This window comes from Labrus mixtus, chromosome 16, assembly GCF_963584025.1.
Source record: "Labrus mixtus chromosome 16, fLabMix1.1, whole genome shotgun sequence".
Lineage (NCBI taxonomy): Eukaryota > Metazoa > Chordata > Actinopteri > Labriformes > Labridae > Labrus > Labrus mixtus.
Genome location: NC_083627.1, coordinates 2,923,496 through 2,942,162, shown reverse-complemented (window position 1 = coordinate 2,942,162; position 18,667 = coordinate 2,923,496). Strand labels below are relative to the sequence as shown.

Genomic DNA, 18,667 nt, shown 5'->3' with positions numbered 1-18,667 from the left:
TCTCTCTCCCTGATTTCTACAAGTTGCCTGTACATTTTCTTGTGTCATTTCTGCACCAATTAATCAACCGATTGAGATGTTTACTTTTATTTTAAATGACGTGTGTTGACATAAAATCTGAATTGCAACTTTTTTTTAAAGGTCACATATTAAATGTGTTTTCAACAAGTTTTTATAAGTCTCCGAGGTCCCAAAAAATATCTCTGAAGTTTATTTCTGTAAATCCTCTCCGATCCATCCTGTATTCGATCATGTCTATAAACCCCTCTATTTCAGCCCTGCTCAGAACAGGCTGTTTCTGGGTCTGTACCTTTAAATATGTAAATGAGCTGTGTCTGACCACGCCCCCTCTCTGGAAGGGCTTGGGGGGCTCGGGCTTTCTTTGCACCTTGCCCTATTGTTAGCGGTTGAAAGTCAGACTCAGAGGGCAGAACAAACACCTAGCTGTGGGAGTGTCACCCACCTGGGGGAGGGGCTACTGCCCTTTGTGATGTCATGAAGGGAAAATCTCCAAACGGCCTGTTTGAGCACACATTTTCTGAAAAGTGGAGCAGGGAAAAGACGGAGAGGATGGACTTTTCTCATCATTGGGGGGTTTGTAGACGGACTAGAGACTCATGTTAGAGTTAGAGAAACATGGAGAAGTGTATTTTTAATAATTATTCATAACTCTGAGTGACTTCTAAAGGTGTTAACTTCTCCATCTTGTGTGTCCTCTTCTCCTTCAGTCCTCGAGGGCGTCTCGCTGGGCCGACCCGGACCACTTTGCCCAGCGGCAGACCTGCATGAACAAGTTCGCCAGCTGGTTTGGCGCCATGCCTCTGGTCCACTCCCAGATGAGACTGGACCCCGTCCTGTTCAAAGACCAGGTCTCCATCCTCCGCAAGAAATACAGGGACATCGAGAGGCTCTGACAGGACCGGCGCCCCCTCGGGGGAGACCCCACGCAGGGGGAGGCGCGAGAGAGAGACTCGGTGGAGAGTAGAAGGACCGCAGCGGGACGGACGGCGGGCGACGCGGCTCTGTCTTCCACTCAGCACATTGCCAACGACCACAGCACGGGAAACGGATGAATAGGAAACAAGCAGATGGGCGTTTGGATACGAGAAAAACACACAAACAAAAGCCGCAAACACAGACAAAAGAGGAGTACACAAACTGACGGACAAGCCAAACAGCTCTGTGTGTTTTTTTTTTTTTTCAAATGTGCAAACATGCAGCGCTCACTACTGACGACGAGAACTCTTGGATAGAATATTTTTTGTACAACATCGACGACATTGACTATTCCTGCTCTCTCGGCACATGTGCAGGATGGTAGAAGAGGGGAGGTGATTGCAAACCTGGCAACACCACCCACCATGAATTGTACCGGTCGACTCTACCCCCCCCCCCCCCTCCCCCCCCCCTCCTCTGCATCAGGACATAATACTGGACTCATAAGCAAACTCCAGCTGTTACGAGCTGATTTGATTTCTGTACAAATCAGCTCGCCTGGTATCACTGTTGACCCTTTCTTCTTCTTCTTCTTCTTCTTCTGTGAGAGGTTCTAAAGCAGAGAGTCATCACTTTAATGTTTCCACTCTCAAAGGTAGAACATGTAAACAGCAGAGTCCGACCTGTTCTCACGGAGCCCTGACAAGGTTGGGATATCAAAGCAGACATTATTTCCTGAGATTTTAGTAATCGACACACATGCTTGAGCCTGAAAACATCCCGCCGCTCATTCCTCCATATTGCTTTTATAACGGCCTATCTGCTTTTTCTGTTATCACCGTTAGATAAGTTAGAAAAACATCTCGTTTCATATCCCATTTTCCCCGCTTGTTGTACTTCTCTCATCAGTTTTTTTTTCTTCTTCTTCTGCTTTCATCTTCTTTTATTTCTCCCCTTCCAACTCTATGTACTTTCACTCCTCTGTATGTGTGTGTGAATGTGTGTGTGTGTGTGTGTGTGTGTGTGTGTACAGAGCCTTGAAAAGTTGGCTCATCCAACCATAAGCTCAAGCAGAGTACATTTTCCCTCCGATGGAATGAGCAAAATGAACATTTCTGGATGAAATGGAGCAGAACGTTGCATTCTAACCCAAACTCATTTCGCCCATTTATTTTTTTTCCCTTCAAAGTCCTCGGAGCTTTTTTCCCCTTAAACGGGCAAAATGGAATCAAATCTCAGACCATAGCAGGTCTTTAGTGACCTGTGTTATTTTACAGGAGTGCTTGTAAAGAGTTTTTTTCATCAGTGCCAATGTGACATCAGGGTCTGCCTTTAAAAGTTGTTTTATTGCACATTACGTTGCCTACATCGCTTTGAGACGCCTAGATGCTCTCGCGTTTCAATATCGAGTCATCAGTCCAACGCGGGCTCACCCCCGCTGTCGGGTACTTTGTCCCCCTTTTTTTCCGTGACATATCAGAGGTCGTTAAAGTGACAGAGGGTTTTCTCCTCCATTCGTCACTCTAGAGAGATGCACGTTTTTTTTCTTCCCGCTTCAATTAGGTGAACCTATTTCATTTGGAGTGCTGTTTTTATTCCCAGGGGACGAGCTGTTGATGAAACACTCTCACATTATGGACCATTGTGTTGTGAAAGCAGTGACCCACAAACATGACCTGCTAGCTAATGCTAGCCTTGGGAGGACACCTTCCCCCCCCCCTTCCCCCCCCCCTCACATCACATCAAACCGCCTGACAGTTTGCACCTTAAATAACGTCGTTTATATTGAACAGCCCGGATCAAAAAAACGCCATCTCTCCACCCTTAAGTGATCGTTTCTAAGAGGACACGGCGAGCTGAAACACGGCTGTCATTAGGGACGGCGTGCAGCGTGCGGGGCCGAGAGCACAGGCGGTCCACTCTCACACTTAGTTTGCAGACACTTGAATGAAAGCAGCATGCTTTTAGTGGCCTTTCTGTCGGGCAGACGTTCAGTTTTTAATGTGTCTGCCGAAAGCTGCTCAGTGTGAGTGTGTTAGTCGACATCATCATCAGCACACGTTCATCGACTGTTTGACTTTTATTTTCATCCGTTTTAAATGTTTTATCGACACATGTTTTATGTATTCTAACGTCTTCTCAACAAAGAGTCATATTCAAGAAAACTACTGTTTCATATCAAAGCTGGTTTTTATCTTCTTCATGTTTGTTTGTATTCTTTTATTCTGGGACTCAAAGTTTGGATTTTGTACTGGTTTGCCAGGAGAGATTTTATGATCTGTTTTAATGTTCACTCGTCTACGGCGCATGACTCTGGGAAAAAAATGTGCTCCTCTTCCCGTTTGCATCTGGTCCCGTGTTTTTCCCCGTACTGTTTCAATCCATATCAAGGTTTTTTTTTTTAATGTTTGATCATTAGAATCAATGTTGTTGATCATCTCAATGAGAACCATGTCCCCCCTGGCTTTGCAAGATATTCCACACTAAAAAAGAGACCATCCATTCAAGCCCGTGCCACATCTCAGCACTGTACATAGATACACGTATATTTATTTTTATTGGGAAAAAAAAAGAACAAAAAAGGACTGTGTACGATTTTGAGATGACGTGGCGAAGAACATAAGACTGATCCTGCATCGCTGAGGGGAGTTAATGGTATTTATTCAGTTTATTTTCTACACGCTGTGCACATTAATCCACAAAGATGCCAATAAACAGCTCATATTGTGTTTCACTCTGCAGAGGTTTTCTTGGCCGACGAATCCCGCTCGATCTTAAAACAAAAAACTTTGCAACAAAAAAAAATTGCATACGGCCGATGATTTGGATTTGGACGCAGCATCTTTGGCTCTCTGCGGGAGTCAAATTGCAAAGTCCCAATGAAAATCTGCGCCAACCGAAACATGGAAAATGATAAGCAGCTGGGTCCTCTGAAGCAGATGGAAACATTTTTCAGACGCTGCTGTGACATCGTCCCCTCGAGCTCTAAAAGAATGGCTGAGGCGGTGACACTTTGAGGGGTTTCAATTGGATTTTTCTTTTCAGGTCAAGAATCTTGGCTCTCAAATCTTCCAGTCGGCGTAGTTTAAAGTTCATCGGGTCCAGAGCTCGTTTGGGATTTAGGCCAACCGGGAAAACCTCTGCATCCGCTTCAAAATGCCTCTTGTCATGTCATGTCATGTCGTGTGATCAGGGGGGAACTTTATGCAAGTTATCATTTTGTGCTTCAAAACAGATGGATGAAGGTTTACCCAAAATGTGCCAGGCAGTCGGTGTTTATAGAAAAAGAGTCTGTTCTTGATTTTGTGCCTTTTATCAACATGTGAGTTCTCGACATGGCGAGCGCTGTCGTGTTGTTTTCAAGTCAACGGGCGGCGACAGCAACAGTCCTGCTTTCATACACTGGATGAGTCACAGCCTCCATTCTTCTTAGCTTAAAAAGAAAACGCGCCCCCCCCCCATTTTCATCCTTGTGTTTTGGACACTGTTGCCAAGGCGACGACGACGACGACGACGTATGACCACTTCCTGTTTGGGATTATTTATCAGAGATTGTCTGCATCACGTCAGCAGTTCCAGTTCTGTCTGTTGATGTGAAACGGACTCGGGTCGGGCCCAGCTGTCCTGATGCCTTCTCCTCCCTCCTACCTTGTAATTAACAGAAGACTTTTATAGAGGTCACAAATGAAATAGATAAATGCCAATTTTGTAAGAATGATTTATAAAAAAAATAAACTCATATTTGATGATAATTGCTTCTCCTTGTGCTGTTTTTTTTTTTTTTTTTTTTTTTTTTTTTTAAATGTTTGTCTCACTTTATCTGTTTCTGCTCTGGTGGAACGGTGAAGTATTTTAAACGTGCTCAAACAAACGGCTGCTGATTGTCGACCTCCACTTCTTTTTGTTCACTACAGATTATAGTTGATCTCACTTCTAAATGTCGTGGCCAAAATGAAAAGCAACGTGCTCTCCCATGGCATTTTCATCTTACACTGTATGAGACTACAGAGCAGTGGTTTTCAACTGGTGGGTCGGGGCCCAAAAGTAGGTCGTGAAGCTGTTTTCAGTGGGTCACAAATGTCTGCCTTGAAAAAAAAACGGTGTCAAAATGTCTAAGAAGCGCTTTTTCAATGTGTTTGTATTGCCCTTCTTTTTGTTCTGTCAGATGTTTAGAACCGCCTGAAGTACAAACTCTACCAGTTTTCATGAAGTACCGGTACATATGAGGTAAAAATATCCACACATTTGGGTCTTTGTAAGGCATCAAATTTAAAACTCTGCTGCTCGCTTACAAAACAGCGACAAAAACGTCTCCTCCTTACTTTAACTCTCTGATCCAGGTCTACACTCCCTCCCGCCCCGCCCCCCACTACGCTCTGCCAATGAAAGGCGTCTGATCCAACCTTCACAACATGGTCCTAAGACGCTGACTAGACTCTTCTCTCTGTCGCCCCCCGGTGGTGGAATGAACTTCCAAACTCCCTCTGCACCTTTAAGAAAAAGCTAAAGACCCAGCTCTTTCATGAATACCTACTAACTTAATGATGATGGTCTCCATATTATTGATGATGATGATGGTAATGACGATGGTTTTTGTTTGATAACGACGACTTATAAGATGGTTTCTATACTGATTAGAGCTCTCAAGAACTGCCCTCAATGTTGTGCTTTGCCTCTGGTCACTTCCTGTCAGCACCTGTGTGTCCAATCAGACTCAAAGCTGATCGTTTGCTCTTACTGACATTGTTCTCTTTTTTCTAGATCCTTGCTTGTGTTGTTCTTACTCTCTGATGTACGTCGCTTTGGATAAAAGAGTCTGATAAGTGAATTGTAGAATTGATAGTGACGGGTCCTGAGGTTAGACCCGTTGAGAACCGCTGCTGTAGAGAATGGAAACATGAATATCTGAGGCTGATAATAATCCATATCTGAGACCAACACACTAACGCATCGACAGATTATCCTTATTGTCAAACCATAAACACCCTGAAATACACATTTACATTTAAAATCTGAAATGAGGATCAAACTATGTTACTGTAACACTTAAATCAACGTATTTCATGTGTCCATACTTTGTTGATCCCAGAGAGAATGGGTGACTGATATGAAGTCAAATCATCTGACAATGTAGTGAGTTGTAGTAATGTTGGTGCTTAATTATGACTATAAATGCTACACAGATAGTCAGTGACAGAGTCTAAAATGCTCATTTCTAGATTTGACATTTGATTATTGCATCATTATGCAACTTTTGGTAAAGGCCCGAGACTGCCCACGTCTCAAAGTCTTCAAAGAAGAGAAATCAAATCTGTGAGTGAGTGTTTTTTTTTCTCCAGAATCATGAGCTATTTATAGTTCCTAAAGAAAGTTATTAAAGAGAGTATCTTACTATAGTTGATGCTGGAACCAAACGATAATCAAACTGGTATCAGAACATTTAAAATGATAAAGGGACGACTTCTTTTTAGCTTGGATTACAGTTTTTCAGTCAATGGATGTAAGTGGTTTGCAAAAAGCGTGAGGCTGACAATGTGCATGAAGTTGTGTAAATGTGGGCTGACATTTTGCCGTCTTCATGTCTTTGTGTTCTTCAAACGAGTCTGACCAAAGCACAGTTTCTGAGAACTCAAAAGACCCCAAAGAAACCACTACAACTCCACAAACCACCGTGAGCATGAGCAGAGGATTCATGATTTGATCGAAACAATTTAAGAGGTTTTGTCTCCTGCCATTAAAAAATGTCATTATATCTTAATAACCTTTAAAAGACGGGCATTGCATCGGGGGAAAAAAACAGCATTTTCAACTCAACTAGAGCTAAACTAGAGTTTCTACTTTACATAGAATCACTTCAGTTACCCTCTCGACTACAGCGTCACCATGAGTCCTTTCACCAACACGAATATTTAAAGTTCTGTTGAAGGCTTTATATGTGATGTTTCACACTTAAATGTAATATAAATCAAGTATCTCCTCTGAAAATAACTCTGTGAGTCATGACTGTCTACAATGGGTGTAACACCCGAGTCCCACTGTCTGTGATGTTTTCAGAGTTTTCAGAGTCCTATCTTCAGTTTGTTTATATGAAGAATAACATACTGTACTCACTGCTTAACTGTGTTTCTAGATCACGCTCATTTCAGGTAAATTTACATGCAGTGTGAAGTTACGAAAATAATAAAGATCGCTAGCATTAGCATGCTAACACAACAATGCAGCGCGACTTGTTTTGGTTTCATGCTGGTGCTCAAGGGCGACATCTGCTGGATCAAAAAATCACATATAAAGCCTTTAAATAAGGTTAAAGTCCTCAGACAACATGTGTCTGAGGATTGATTTCCTCCTGAAGCAGCGTGATAAGAGACAAGGACTGATGCTTTGTGTTTGTTTGTTTGTTTGTTTGTTTGTTTGCTGTCGCATGCACACAGCGTCAACATCAGCATAACCCTGCACCTTTTTATCCACTGCATCATTTTTCGTCAGGGTGTGAATGGACAAGTGCTCGACCTCTGCCTCGGCTCAATGAGAGCACACTCCATTTGTTCAGTAATAATAGTCCCTCCATCATGCTGCACTGCCCTCACAGATAGAATAAGCAGGACCCGTATTAGACCACAGAGGAGGGGTTTATTAGTCACTCCTCAAAGCATTGATTTTTTATTTTTTTTTTACTCTGCTGAAAGCCCGCTCGCCGCTCCGATGCCGCATCTGTCCTTCTGCGTCTCCCTGAGGACGACAGCCTCATAACACATCGCAGATATGACCCCGGCTTTGCTCTGAATTATTAAACACACCCATATCAGGCACCCATATTCTCATCTGTATCTGTGTGTGTGTTTGTGTGTGCGCACATGTACTCAGATTTTAGCTCATGTTTCATCCTGGTATTGAATGAGGTCCTTTGTGAATTCTGCTTGTTCTCTCTCTTTTACTCGTCTTTCTTTTGCTCATTTATAAAAGATGGGCTTTTTTTTTTAAGAGTCGGTAAAAAATAAAAAAATGTAAGTAGAGACCAAAAAGCTCCCCCTGGTTGATAGAACTGGAGTCCCTTCTTTTTTTAAAAAAAGTGGCCCTTACTTCTTAATAATCTCAGAATAGGAAATGAATCCTGCTTGACAAAACTCCAGTCCTACTTTCATGGTTTCATCTTCTTTCTCTTAAAAAACTTTCTCCCTTTCTGCTCTCCTGCTAAGATTTAGAAAAAGCTCTGGAGGTTTTCTCTGTTTATTGATTTAGTGCTTTGTACATTAGTCTAAAAATAACCAATTGTTAAGAATTCAGTGTGTGAATTGTTGCCGTAGTTACCAATAATGCTGGATCATAGACTGTAAATATTAATGGGTGAAGCCTGAAGCATTGTCTTCGTTTTTCAACACTGGAGGCTGTCGCTTGTGCTGGATCAATAAATTAGCCCGGGTGACATCAGCTTATCTGAGATGGAGATGAAACCCTTCAAACCTGTAACTAAGAGAAGCGTTTTCGCCGACCTGTAAGTATGAAAACATTAAACTGAAAAAGGGTTGCAGTGGATAGATGAGCAGCTGGTCCAACTTTGAGTCTTTTGTGACGGGGACGGTTTGAGCAGGAGAGATCACAAAACACAATTGGCTCTCTTTTTCTTTATCCTTTTATTTTATTACAACTTCTATTTAGACTTTTTCCTTTTTCCGTTTAGATGAAACCTGTACGTTAACAAACATTTGTTAACATATTTACATTTTATATTTAAAGAGTCGGGGGGGGGGGGGGGGGGCAGGAACTGGTTTGTTGGATGGAGGCGGGAAGGGCTTGGTGTTTTTGTTTTGTCTTGCTTTATGGAGAGGTGTGGTGTATCTCTTGTGTTTTTGTTTGTCTGTTGGGTACCACTAATCAAAAAAAACACAACTGAAGCTCCTGTGAAGAACTTTATTTAAATGTTGTTTATATAACGAGTACCCCCGTGTGAAAAAGTGTTCCCCTTTACGTCTGTGCTGATTCTGTCCAGTGCATGTGAAAGTAACAACAATTATCTTTCTCATTTATTTTAGCCTCTGAATGTCTCACTTTATCCTGAATAGATTCTGTGGAAACTGTAAACAAAGGCTGTTTCTGCATCGTGCTGTCAATCATTTCGTCTGGCCCCGCCCCCAAATGTTATTTTTTGTTTAAGCTTTATGTTTGCTTTTGATAAATTGTATAGGATTAAATATCTACTGAGAGAAAACAGAGAGACGGAAATGGAAAAAAAAAATCACATCACAAGTTTTTTAGAAAATCACAGCAAGATTTATAGTTGAGCAGAAACTTTTGTGTGTGTGATGACATGTCAAACAACAGTTTCAAACATCTGATCGACGTAGGAAGAATAAGACTCTTTGCCACAGTGTTTGTCTTTCTTATTGAATGTTTTCAGGTGCTGTATCAAAACTTTTCATACAAGGACGCCACACGCTTCTAACACGATGAAATAAGACACAGAAGTTCATGATTTGAGGATTAAATAGAATAAATCAGTGTGTCTCTACTGAGCTAGTACCTACAAATAGATTAAAAAAAACATGATATATATATATATTCACTCTGATGATTACTTCAGTCATAACGCTGATTCAAAATGTAGAATACAGACGATGATGTCACCAGCAGCACATCTGTCTCAGAGTTTTATCGGGTGTCTCGGAGGTTGTCGAGCCCTTTTTTCCTTCATTTGTTTTTTTCCTCGTCATGTTTCATGTCGTCTTTTTTTAAAAAACGGAGTGATATTGCCAAAGTCCCAATTTTCTTCTGTAAAGTGCAGCCTCAGCAAAGTCTGTGGTACCCTGTCACACGTCCAGTTTAAGACCGTATCAATTCTCCATTACGTGCCGTAAAAGAGTGTGTGTGGTTTATGGATGAGTGTGTGTGTGTGTGTGTGTGTGTGTGTGTGTGTGTGTGTGTGTGTGTGTGTGTGTGTGTGTGTGTGTGGCTCAGCTCCTGACAGCCAGCATGGAGTTGATCTCCCAGATGAGGTTGCGGAGTTGGTCCATGATCTGCTTCAGCTGCTGGTTCTTCTGCTTGAGCTTCTGCAGGGGAAAACAAAATGACAAGAAGGGAGAGAGAAAAAACATGTTTTTTTAAAGATGCTGGAAAAAAACAAAACAAATGTATAAATGTCAAAAAGTGCCAAAAAATTAACAACCCCATTTCTGTTTGCTGAAAACTAAAAAATAAACACAGCTTTTGCAAAAGGGTTCAAAGGTCAGACGAAGAACTGAGAAAACAACAAAGCAATTACAGTTACAGTTTGAGCAGAGAAGAAATCATTCACGGCTAACAGGATATTAAAGTTGCACGTCCCAAGAAGAGAGACTTCACATCTCGCCTTTTTAATCACCCTGCTATGAACACAGCGTAAACGTAACACTTCCCTGACCACACGAAGTCCTTGTTAAATATAATTTACTTCACCACTTTACTACAGAGAACTGATTCCAGATGTTATCTTGTTCCTAAAGACCGTGCTGCTTGCTGCAAGAATACAAAAAATACACAGGGAGGGTTTCCCAGCAGAAGTGAAAAAACATGCTTTAAAGGCTTTATATGAGATGTTTTGATCCAGCAGATGTCGCCCTTGAGCACCAGCATGAAACCAAAACAACTCGCGCTGCATTGTTGTTTTAGCATGCTAATGCTAGCGATCTTTATTATGCTCATATCTTCACACTGCATGTAAATTTACCTGAAATGAGCGTGATCTAGAAACACAGTTAAGCAGTGAGTACAGTATGTTATTCTTCTTTTCTCTAGTCCCTCAATTAAACAACTTTTATACGTGAGGGGAGGAGTCAGCCGGCCGTCCGGGCGATGTAAACAAACTGAAGATAGGACTCTGAAAACTCTGAAAACATCACAGACAGTGGGACTCGGGTGTTACACCTATTGTAGACAGTCATGACTCACAGAGTTATTTTCAGAGGAGATACTTGATTTATATTATATTTAAGTATAGAAAGACTTCAAGTTTCTGCTTCCTCTTTTCATATCAGTTTTAGATTCAAACTCGGTCCGCCCGCCTGCAGGACTACAGCCTCCGTACATGGGCTGCCGCTGAACACTGACTACTACGCTACCGGCACCCAAAAAATGTATTTGTACAATAATAATGTTGATGAATTGCTAATTAAACAGTCAAAATGTACAGGTAGTACATATCCTCTGTTGTCCCCTTTAAAAACCCTTTCTATCTGTCATGTCATCTTTTTTATTAATTTATTACTTTTCATGGTGGTTAGGTTTTTGACTGGTATTGTTTTAGTATCAGTATTGAGATATTTTGGGCCGGTATCGTATGGAAGTCATCATTTTGGTATCCTGATAACACCAACCTTAAGTCAGTTAGTCTGCCTTTTAATTAAACCTCGACCGATATGAGATTTTTGGGGCCGATACCGGTATCGATATTTGGGAGAAAAAAAATGTTTGATACCGATATCTTTCTTAGATTTATGTTCAATCTTTAGAGACAGATTTAGATTTACACATTTATTACATTCATCCCTCAAATGCAGTTATCAAACACTTGTGGAAAAGATAAACAAACGTAGACAAGACGGTCACTCTGGAGAGTGATGATGCTCGTTGTAATCCATATAGCGCCCTCTGCTGGTGAGAAAGAACGGCTAGTGGAACAGTATACAGTGAAACTGGACTGAAATGCTTTCTAACTGGTGAATAAATCGAGTAATATCGGAGCACATCTGCTATATAATTAGCCACTTGATAGGCTAATGTGCTAATATCGGCCGATAATATTGTCCGGCTGATTAATCGGTCTGGCTCTACTTTTTGAGACTTTTTAAGGATCCGTGGGGGAATAATGAGCGCAGGGTTGAGTGACATAAAAAAGGCATGTAGTGAAGAGAGACACAGTGATGTGTTGGAGGTTTTGTTTTGACAATAGTAGAATCTAAAATAGCACCTGGCTGATCCATTAACAGCATGATCAGATGAATAATAGACATTTGAAAGCCGTGTTTATCTTTGAGTGCTCCTATATCCAACGTTTAATAGACAAAGATTTCCCACCTGCCCACTGACCTCTCCTTCAACACAAAGTACCTCAGTCGACTCCCATCCATCGTAGCCTCTGCAAATCGCTAAACTAACACATCTATTTGACTTTCGGGGGTGCACAGGAACATCACAGAGGAGCAAACTACCCGATCTCTCCCCGTCTGTCACTGAGGGCTTTGTCTGCTGAAAGCGCTCCAGAGATCTCTAAGTCAACATCTGGATGTGGACTCAAAGCACCTCCATGCACAAGATTCATGCATACAGGCATAACGGCTCCTGAGCGGATGGATAACAACAACAGGTACAGCTGCCGAATGTGCGCGCCACCTTTGAAGAAGAAAACTTCAACATTTAAAGGAGCGGGAAACTTCAGCGACAGCGGCACATCAGCGCTACTTCCTCAGCAGCTTTTTCTTCTGATGGGAGAGCGGAGCAGAGCTAGAGTGAAATCTATTAAGATTAAATCCATCTCAGTCTCTCGCTAACTCTCCTTTAGCCATGACTAATTACCAGCCTTTTTTTTTTTTGCGGCGCAGATAACACCTTGAGTAATCGATTTCACACAGCTCTCTTAATATCAACTGTTTAGCTGATTGTCCTTGAAGATATTCCAGAGTGGAACATTTTGGACGCCTTCCAGACTCTCTCTCCCCTCTCTAGTCGTCGTTCACTTTGATCCAATGTGTGTGTGTGTGTGTGTGTGTGTGTGTATTACATGAGATTTGCCTCATTACTCTGACGAGCAAGTGTTGAAATAACTCACTCATCATCTCCGTGTTAATGAGCTGATACCGAGAGGCTGTGTGATTTCAAACACTTTAAACAAAGAAACAACCAGCGGAGCTTTAATAACGGCCTCTTTTAACATGCTTTCAAAAGCATTTTCTCGTCTCAGTTTTTAGTCACAAACGGGCACATTTGTCTTCAAAAGGCCAAATTTGCTACATTTGAATTGAGATTCTTCCATTGTAAAAAAAAAAAAAAAAAAAACGACTCCTTGTTTTCTTTTGAAACATGAAGTCCCACATTATTCAGAGAGGCAATAAGACTATGAAGGAAGCCAAGTCTTCCCGGCCTCGTTCATTATAAAAGGCTCGCTGGCGTATCTTGATATATGAATAACAAGAGCGCTATTATCACAGAAATGATTCTGCAACCTCGGGGAGACATAACTCCATTCATAACCTCATAATTAGCGTAGCTCTAATCCTTCACACCTATAATACGATGTTTGGAGAAAAGGGTTTATTACAGATATCTACTACAGAGAACAAAGAAGAAGAAACGGAGCTCTGACCACGCACACGCACACACACACACACACACACACACACACACACACACACACACAGAAACACCTCGACAGGAATCCAGTGGATGAACCTCCAGATGATTTCTTTACCACCCAGCTTTCAGGCTCCGACAATAATGTTTTGATGCCTTTTCAATCGGCGGTAGTCGTCCTCCGACACACACTCTGAGACCGCATCAGCCGCGGCAGGGTGGCCAGTCAACAACTCATGAAAGTAAACAAGGAGGCTGCTGTCTGAGAGCTGCTGTCTCTGAAGGCCTCCTGCAGACTGGCAAACTGCCTACCCGCTTCTTATAACCTGGAAATGCTGCCAGACGTCGGCAGATTGGACGAGGGGGGGGGGAGTGAAAAAGCACGATGACCCGAAAGACGGGGTTGAAATGAAGATTGGCACAAAGAGAGGAGAAGTGTAGAGGTGAGGTGAGCGGAAATGTGGGTGTGTGTGTTTGTGAGTGTGCAGCTGTGCAGATGTTTATGTCCAGGTGCTTATGTGTGTGAATTATTGAATTATTTAAGTGTGAGGCTGAGTTGGTGGCTGCACTTGAAAATGTTTGCTTTGCTGTGTGTGTGTGTGTGTGTGTGTGTGTGTGTGTGTGTGTGTGTGTGTGTGGTTCAGTCTACTAGATAAATGTCAATGCTAATACTTCCCTTAATAATTAGAATTGCTGTAAGTGATCTGTGATTCAATAAGCAGAACAAGCCTAAATGTTACAACAGTTTGAGGCTTCTATTGACTTATTAAGTTATTGTATTAGTACTTAAATAATCATTATTGATTAATTTATAAAATACTTCAATTATAATCGATTATAGTAAAATAAACGGAACAACCTAAGAAAGTTCCCAACGCAATTTCCTGAGAAAAAGGAGGCAGAGCAGTGCAAACACAGCAGACTGAGGAAGAAGATCGGACCGCACACCTGCTCAAATACCACCAAAAAAAAAATGTTTCAATCAATCAATCTTTATTTGTCTAGCTCCAATTCATAACAAACACACTTCACACAGAGCAGGTAAAAGACCTTAATCTTTGTCACCTGAAGAAGATTATTAAAAACTTAATCAACACAATTTCCATCAAAACAGGGTCTCTCCCGACTCGAGGCTGCTCGGAGCCGATTCTCTGCTCAGATCATCTCGTAGTGTGAGCGGTACAAAGATCCAATCTTAACGTCCCCGATCTGCCCGGAGATCGTCGAAGGAAGTTGTGTGTGACTACAATATAACAACGAGAGACAAGGGAGGACTGTAGTCATGGCGACCAGCAGCAGGACGCAATGCAGCTTTTTTTTTTTTTTACTTTTCAGTTCAGATCATCAGTGCAGCACTTTTCTGAAACTTGTCTCCATATATCTACGATTGTATCAACTTTTCTATATCCTACAACAACTTCCACTTCCTTCTCTTTCACCAGCCGTCGTCCTTTGTTTTATTCAAATGAAACTTTATTAACAATTGTCAACGCTCCGTCCCGATTTCACTCGTACAGTGTGAGCTCTCCGGCCGTGCCCGACAATCGGTCAAGGTCTGGTAGAGCTCAAACGATTCAATCGCAGAGTGTGAGCCCGGCTTAAGTCTGAAGTTCGTCTACAGTAGCCGGTGCCCTCAGCTCCAGGTGCCTTCTCAGATCATCTGGACAGACGTCAGGACTAACCGTTGAAAGCAAACCAGGACAGGCTATTTAAAAAAAAAAAATGAAGTCATATGAACTTGAACATGAGTAGTTAGTTTACTGGAGAGAGAGTTTTTGGAAACCTTTCACCTAAAAAGATGAAACACAAATCCAATCTCATACCCCGTAAATTCAGCTAATCCTGATGGATGTGTCAGAGAAGCTGTAACATCTGATTCATACTCAGTAAGACGACCTGGGTTTTTTTTTTCTTCAGTCTTAACATAAATTAAAAAGAGTCACACTGCAGCTTCGACCTTTTACTGTTCAGTCCTCTCTGCTACCATGATTCCCCCCACCGCCACTTAAGGACATTTAAAGCTAAATACTGCTACTGGTGTAAAAGATCTTTCATGATCATTTTCTGCTGAGTCACTCAACCTGTTTTAACTCTCTCTTCCTGTAGGGACTGAAGCTGTGTGGCTACATTCAGTTAAAAAATGTCACACCTTCCTTTGTCCTCTATTGTCCTTGATAGAAAAAAGCGGTCTATACGTCCCCTGATAAGTGAAGAGAAGGGGAGGAGAGGAGAGGAGAGTGAAGAGGAGAGGAGAGAGTGAAGAGAAGGAGAGGAGAGGAGAGAGGGAAGAGAAGGAGAGGAGAGGAGAGAGGGAAGAGAAGGAGAGGAGAGAGGGAAGAGGAGAGGAGAGGAGAGAGGGAAGAGGAGAGGAGAGGAGAGGAGAGAGTGAAGAGAAGGAGAGGAGAGGGAAAGAGAGGAGAGGAGAGGGAAGAGAAGAGAAGGAGAGGAGAGGAGAGGAGAGGGAAGAGAAGAGAAGGAGAGGAGAGGAGAGGAGAGGAGAGGAGAGGGAAAGAGAGGCGAGGAGACGAGACGAGAGTGAAGAGAAGGAGAGGAGAGGAGAGTGAAGAGGAGAGGAGAGAGTGAAGAGAAGGAGAGGAGAGGAGAGAGGGAAGAGAAGGAGAGGAGAGAGGGAAGAGGAGAGGAGAGGAGAGAGGGAAGAGGAGAGGAGAGGAGAGGAGAGAGTGAAGAGAAGGAGAGGAGAGGGAAAGAGAGGAGAGGAGAGGGAAGAGAAGAGAAGGAGAGGAGAGGAGAGGAGAGGGAAAGAGAGGAGAGGAGAGGGAAGAGAAGAGAAGGAGAGGAGAGGAGAGGGAAAGAGAGGAGAGGAGACGAGACAAGAGTGAAGAGAAGGAGAGGAGAGGAGAGGAGAGGAGAGGAGAGGGAAAGAGAGGCAAGGAGACGAGACGAGAGTGAAGAGAAGGAGAGGAGAGGAGAGGAGAGGAGGGAAGAGAAGGAGAGGAGGGGAGAGGAGAGGAGAGGAGGGAAGAGAAGGAGAGGAGAGGAGAGGAGAGGAGAGGAGAGGAGGGAAGAGAAGGAGAGGAGGGGAGAGGAGAGGAGAGGAGGGAAGAGAAGGAGAGGAGAGGAGAGGAGAGGAGAGGAGAGGAGGGAAGAGAAGGAGAGGAGAGGAGAGGAGAGGAGAGGAGAGGAGAGTTACATGTTGAGGTGTAGAACTCATGAGTACCTGCAGCTTTCAGCCTCACAGTGTGGAGGACAGCAGCTTCATCATTAGCCGAAGCTTTAAAAACCAGAAGGAGAGGAAAAAGAAAGATGTCCGGAGAGCTCTCGTGGCTAACAGGACAGTTGACATCTTGTTTAAATGACATGGAAGAAGAAGAAGAAGAAGAAGAAGAAGAAGAAGAAGAGGTGTGTGTCTGCATCCCTCTTTGCTTCTCTGACTTCAACATGCTCACCCTCTCTCTCCTCCACTCATCTGAATCAGATCAAAGCTTTTCCTTCAGTAACAGAGTGAAAGACAGAAGAAGTGAAAGGCTGAATATTTCATCGAAATCGCTTCATTAAAATTCCGCTCCGCTGAAACTTTGCCAACAGGAGAAGCTCACTAAGATCCCAGAGAGTCGTGTCAGACGTCTCCGAATCAGACCACCAAGAGACTTAAAATACATTCAAATGTTTCTCAAACAATGAGGCATCTCCAGTCTCTTCAAGCTGGATAATAAGTAGATCTTAATTATTCATTCTGTTGCATTATCGCCCCTTTAAAGCCAACTGGGGAGTTTTTTTTATCCATTAAACATCAAATCAAAGATAATCTTGTAATTTTATTACCGCACGAGTAAGACGAGTTAGCCGTTTAACCCGTTTCATCTACGATTCAAAATATGACCAGCAGAGAACATCTAGAGATTTATTTGATGAGGGGCTTTTGAGATAGTGAGATAGTGGTGCGGAAGAAGAGAGTTTATAATACACACATTAATGCACACACACTCACACACACTCACACAGGGAGAGAGGGGGAGTAGAGGAAGAGGAGTGAAAACGTGCCTTCACTCAGGATTCCTTCTGCTAATCCGCCCTGTCGCTTGCGACTGAAATCTCAGCTTTGACTCCGACGGATCTGGCTGGGAATTACAAGTGTAAGTGTCTGAGAGTGAGGAGAAGGGATTAGAGGAGAGGAGAGGAGAGGAGAGGAGAGGGAAGAGAAGGAGAGGAGAGGAGAGGAGATGAGAGGGAAGAGAAGAGGAGAGGAGAGGAGAGGAGATGAGAGGGAAGAGAAGGAGAGGAGAGGAGAGGAGATGAGAGGGAAGAGAAGAGGAGAGTGAAGAGAAGGAGGAGAGGAGAGGAGAGTGAAGAGAAGAGGAGAGTGAAGAGAAGGAGAGGAGAGGAGAGGGAAGAGAAGGAGAGAAGAGGAGAGGAGAGTGAAGAGAAGAGAAGGAGGAGAGGAGAGGAGAGGAAAGAGGAGAGTGAAGAGAAGGAGGAGAGGAGAGGGAAGAGAAGAGGAGAGTGAAGAGAAGGAGGAGAGGAGAGGAAAGGAGATGAGAGGGAAGAGAAGGAGGAGAGGAGAGGAGAGGAGAGGAGATGAGATGAGGAGATGAGATGAGAGGGAAGAGAAGGAGGAGAGGAGAGGAGAGGAGATGAGATGAGAGGATAGAAGAGAAGGAGAGGAGAAGGAGAGAAGTGGATAGAAGAGAAGGAGAGGAGAAGGAGAAGGAGAAGGAGAGGAGAGGAGATGAGAGGGAAGAGAAGGAGGAGAGGAGAGGAGAGGAGATGAGATGAGAGGGAAGAGAAGGAGGAGAGGAGAGGAGAGGAGATGAGAGGGAAGAGAAGGAGAGAGTGAAGAGAAGGAGGAGAGGAGAGTGAAGAGAAGAGGAGAGTGAAGAGAAGGAGAGGAGAGGAGAGGGAAGAGAAGGAGAGAAGAGGAGAGGAGAGTGAAGAGAAGAGAAGGAGGAGAGGAGAGGAGAGGAAAGAGGAGAGTGAAGAGAAGGAGGAGAGGAGAGGGAAGAGAAGAGGAGAGTGAAGAGAAGGAGGAGAGGAGAGGAAAGGAGATGAGAGGGAAGAGAAGGAGGAGAGGAGAGGAGAGGAGAGGAGATGAGATGAGGAGATGAGATGAGAGGGAAGAGAAGGAGGAGAGGAGAGGAGAGGAGAGGAGATGAGATGAGAGGATAGAAGAGAAGGAGAGGAGAAGGAGAGAAGTGGATAGAAGAGAAGGAGAGGAGAAGGAGAAGGAGAAGGAGAGGAGATGAGAGGGAAGAGAAGGAGGAGAGGAGAGGAGAGGAGATGAGATGAGAGGGAAGAGAAGGAGGAGAGGAGAGGAGAGGAGATGAGAGGGAAGAGAAGGAGGAGAGGAGAGGAGAGGAGAGGAGACAAAAATAAAAAGTTAAAGAGAGGACAAGGAGACAAGACACAAGTGGACAGAAGAAAAAGAGTATAAGACAAAAGAAAGAGGAGAGGATGA

The 18,667-nt window shown here is 43.2% G+C and overlaps 3 protein-coding genes across 3 annotated transcripts in view; 2 read left to right on the top strand and 1 right to left on the bottom strand.

Annotated features, from left to right (window-relative positions):
- Positions 1 to 4,688, top strand: part of ext1b (exostosin glycosyltransferase 1b) — a 131,732-nt gene extending 127,044 nt beyond the window's left edge. The window contains exon 11 of the mRNA XM_061059383.1: positions 729 to 4,688. Coding sequence (XP_060915366.1) covers positions 729 to 914 — 186 coding nt within the window. The 3' untranslated portion in view covers positions 915 to 4,688. The remainder of the gene's footprint in view (positions 1 to 728) is intronic.
- LOC132990900 (double-strand-break repair protein rad21 homolog A-like) overlaps positions 1 to 18,667 on the top strand; it is a 136,541-nt gene that overhangs the window by 24,435 nt on the left and 93,439 nt on the right. The window lies entirely within an intron of this gene.
- med30 (mediator complex subunit 30) overlaps positions 8,549 to 18,667 on the bottom strand; it is a 48,625-nt gene continuing 38,506 nt past the window's right edge. Inside the window, exon 5 of the mRNA XM_061059270.1 lies at positions 8,549 to 9,980. Coding sequence (XP_060915253.1) covers positions 9,885 to 9,980 — 96 coding nt within the window. The 3' untranslated portion in view covers positions 8,549 to 9,884. The remainder of the gene's footprint in view (positions 9,981 to 18,667) is intronic.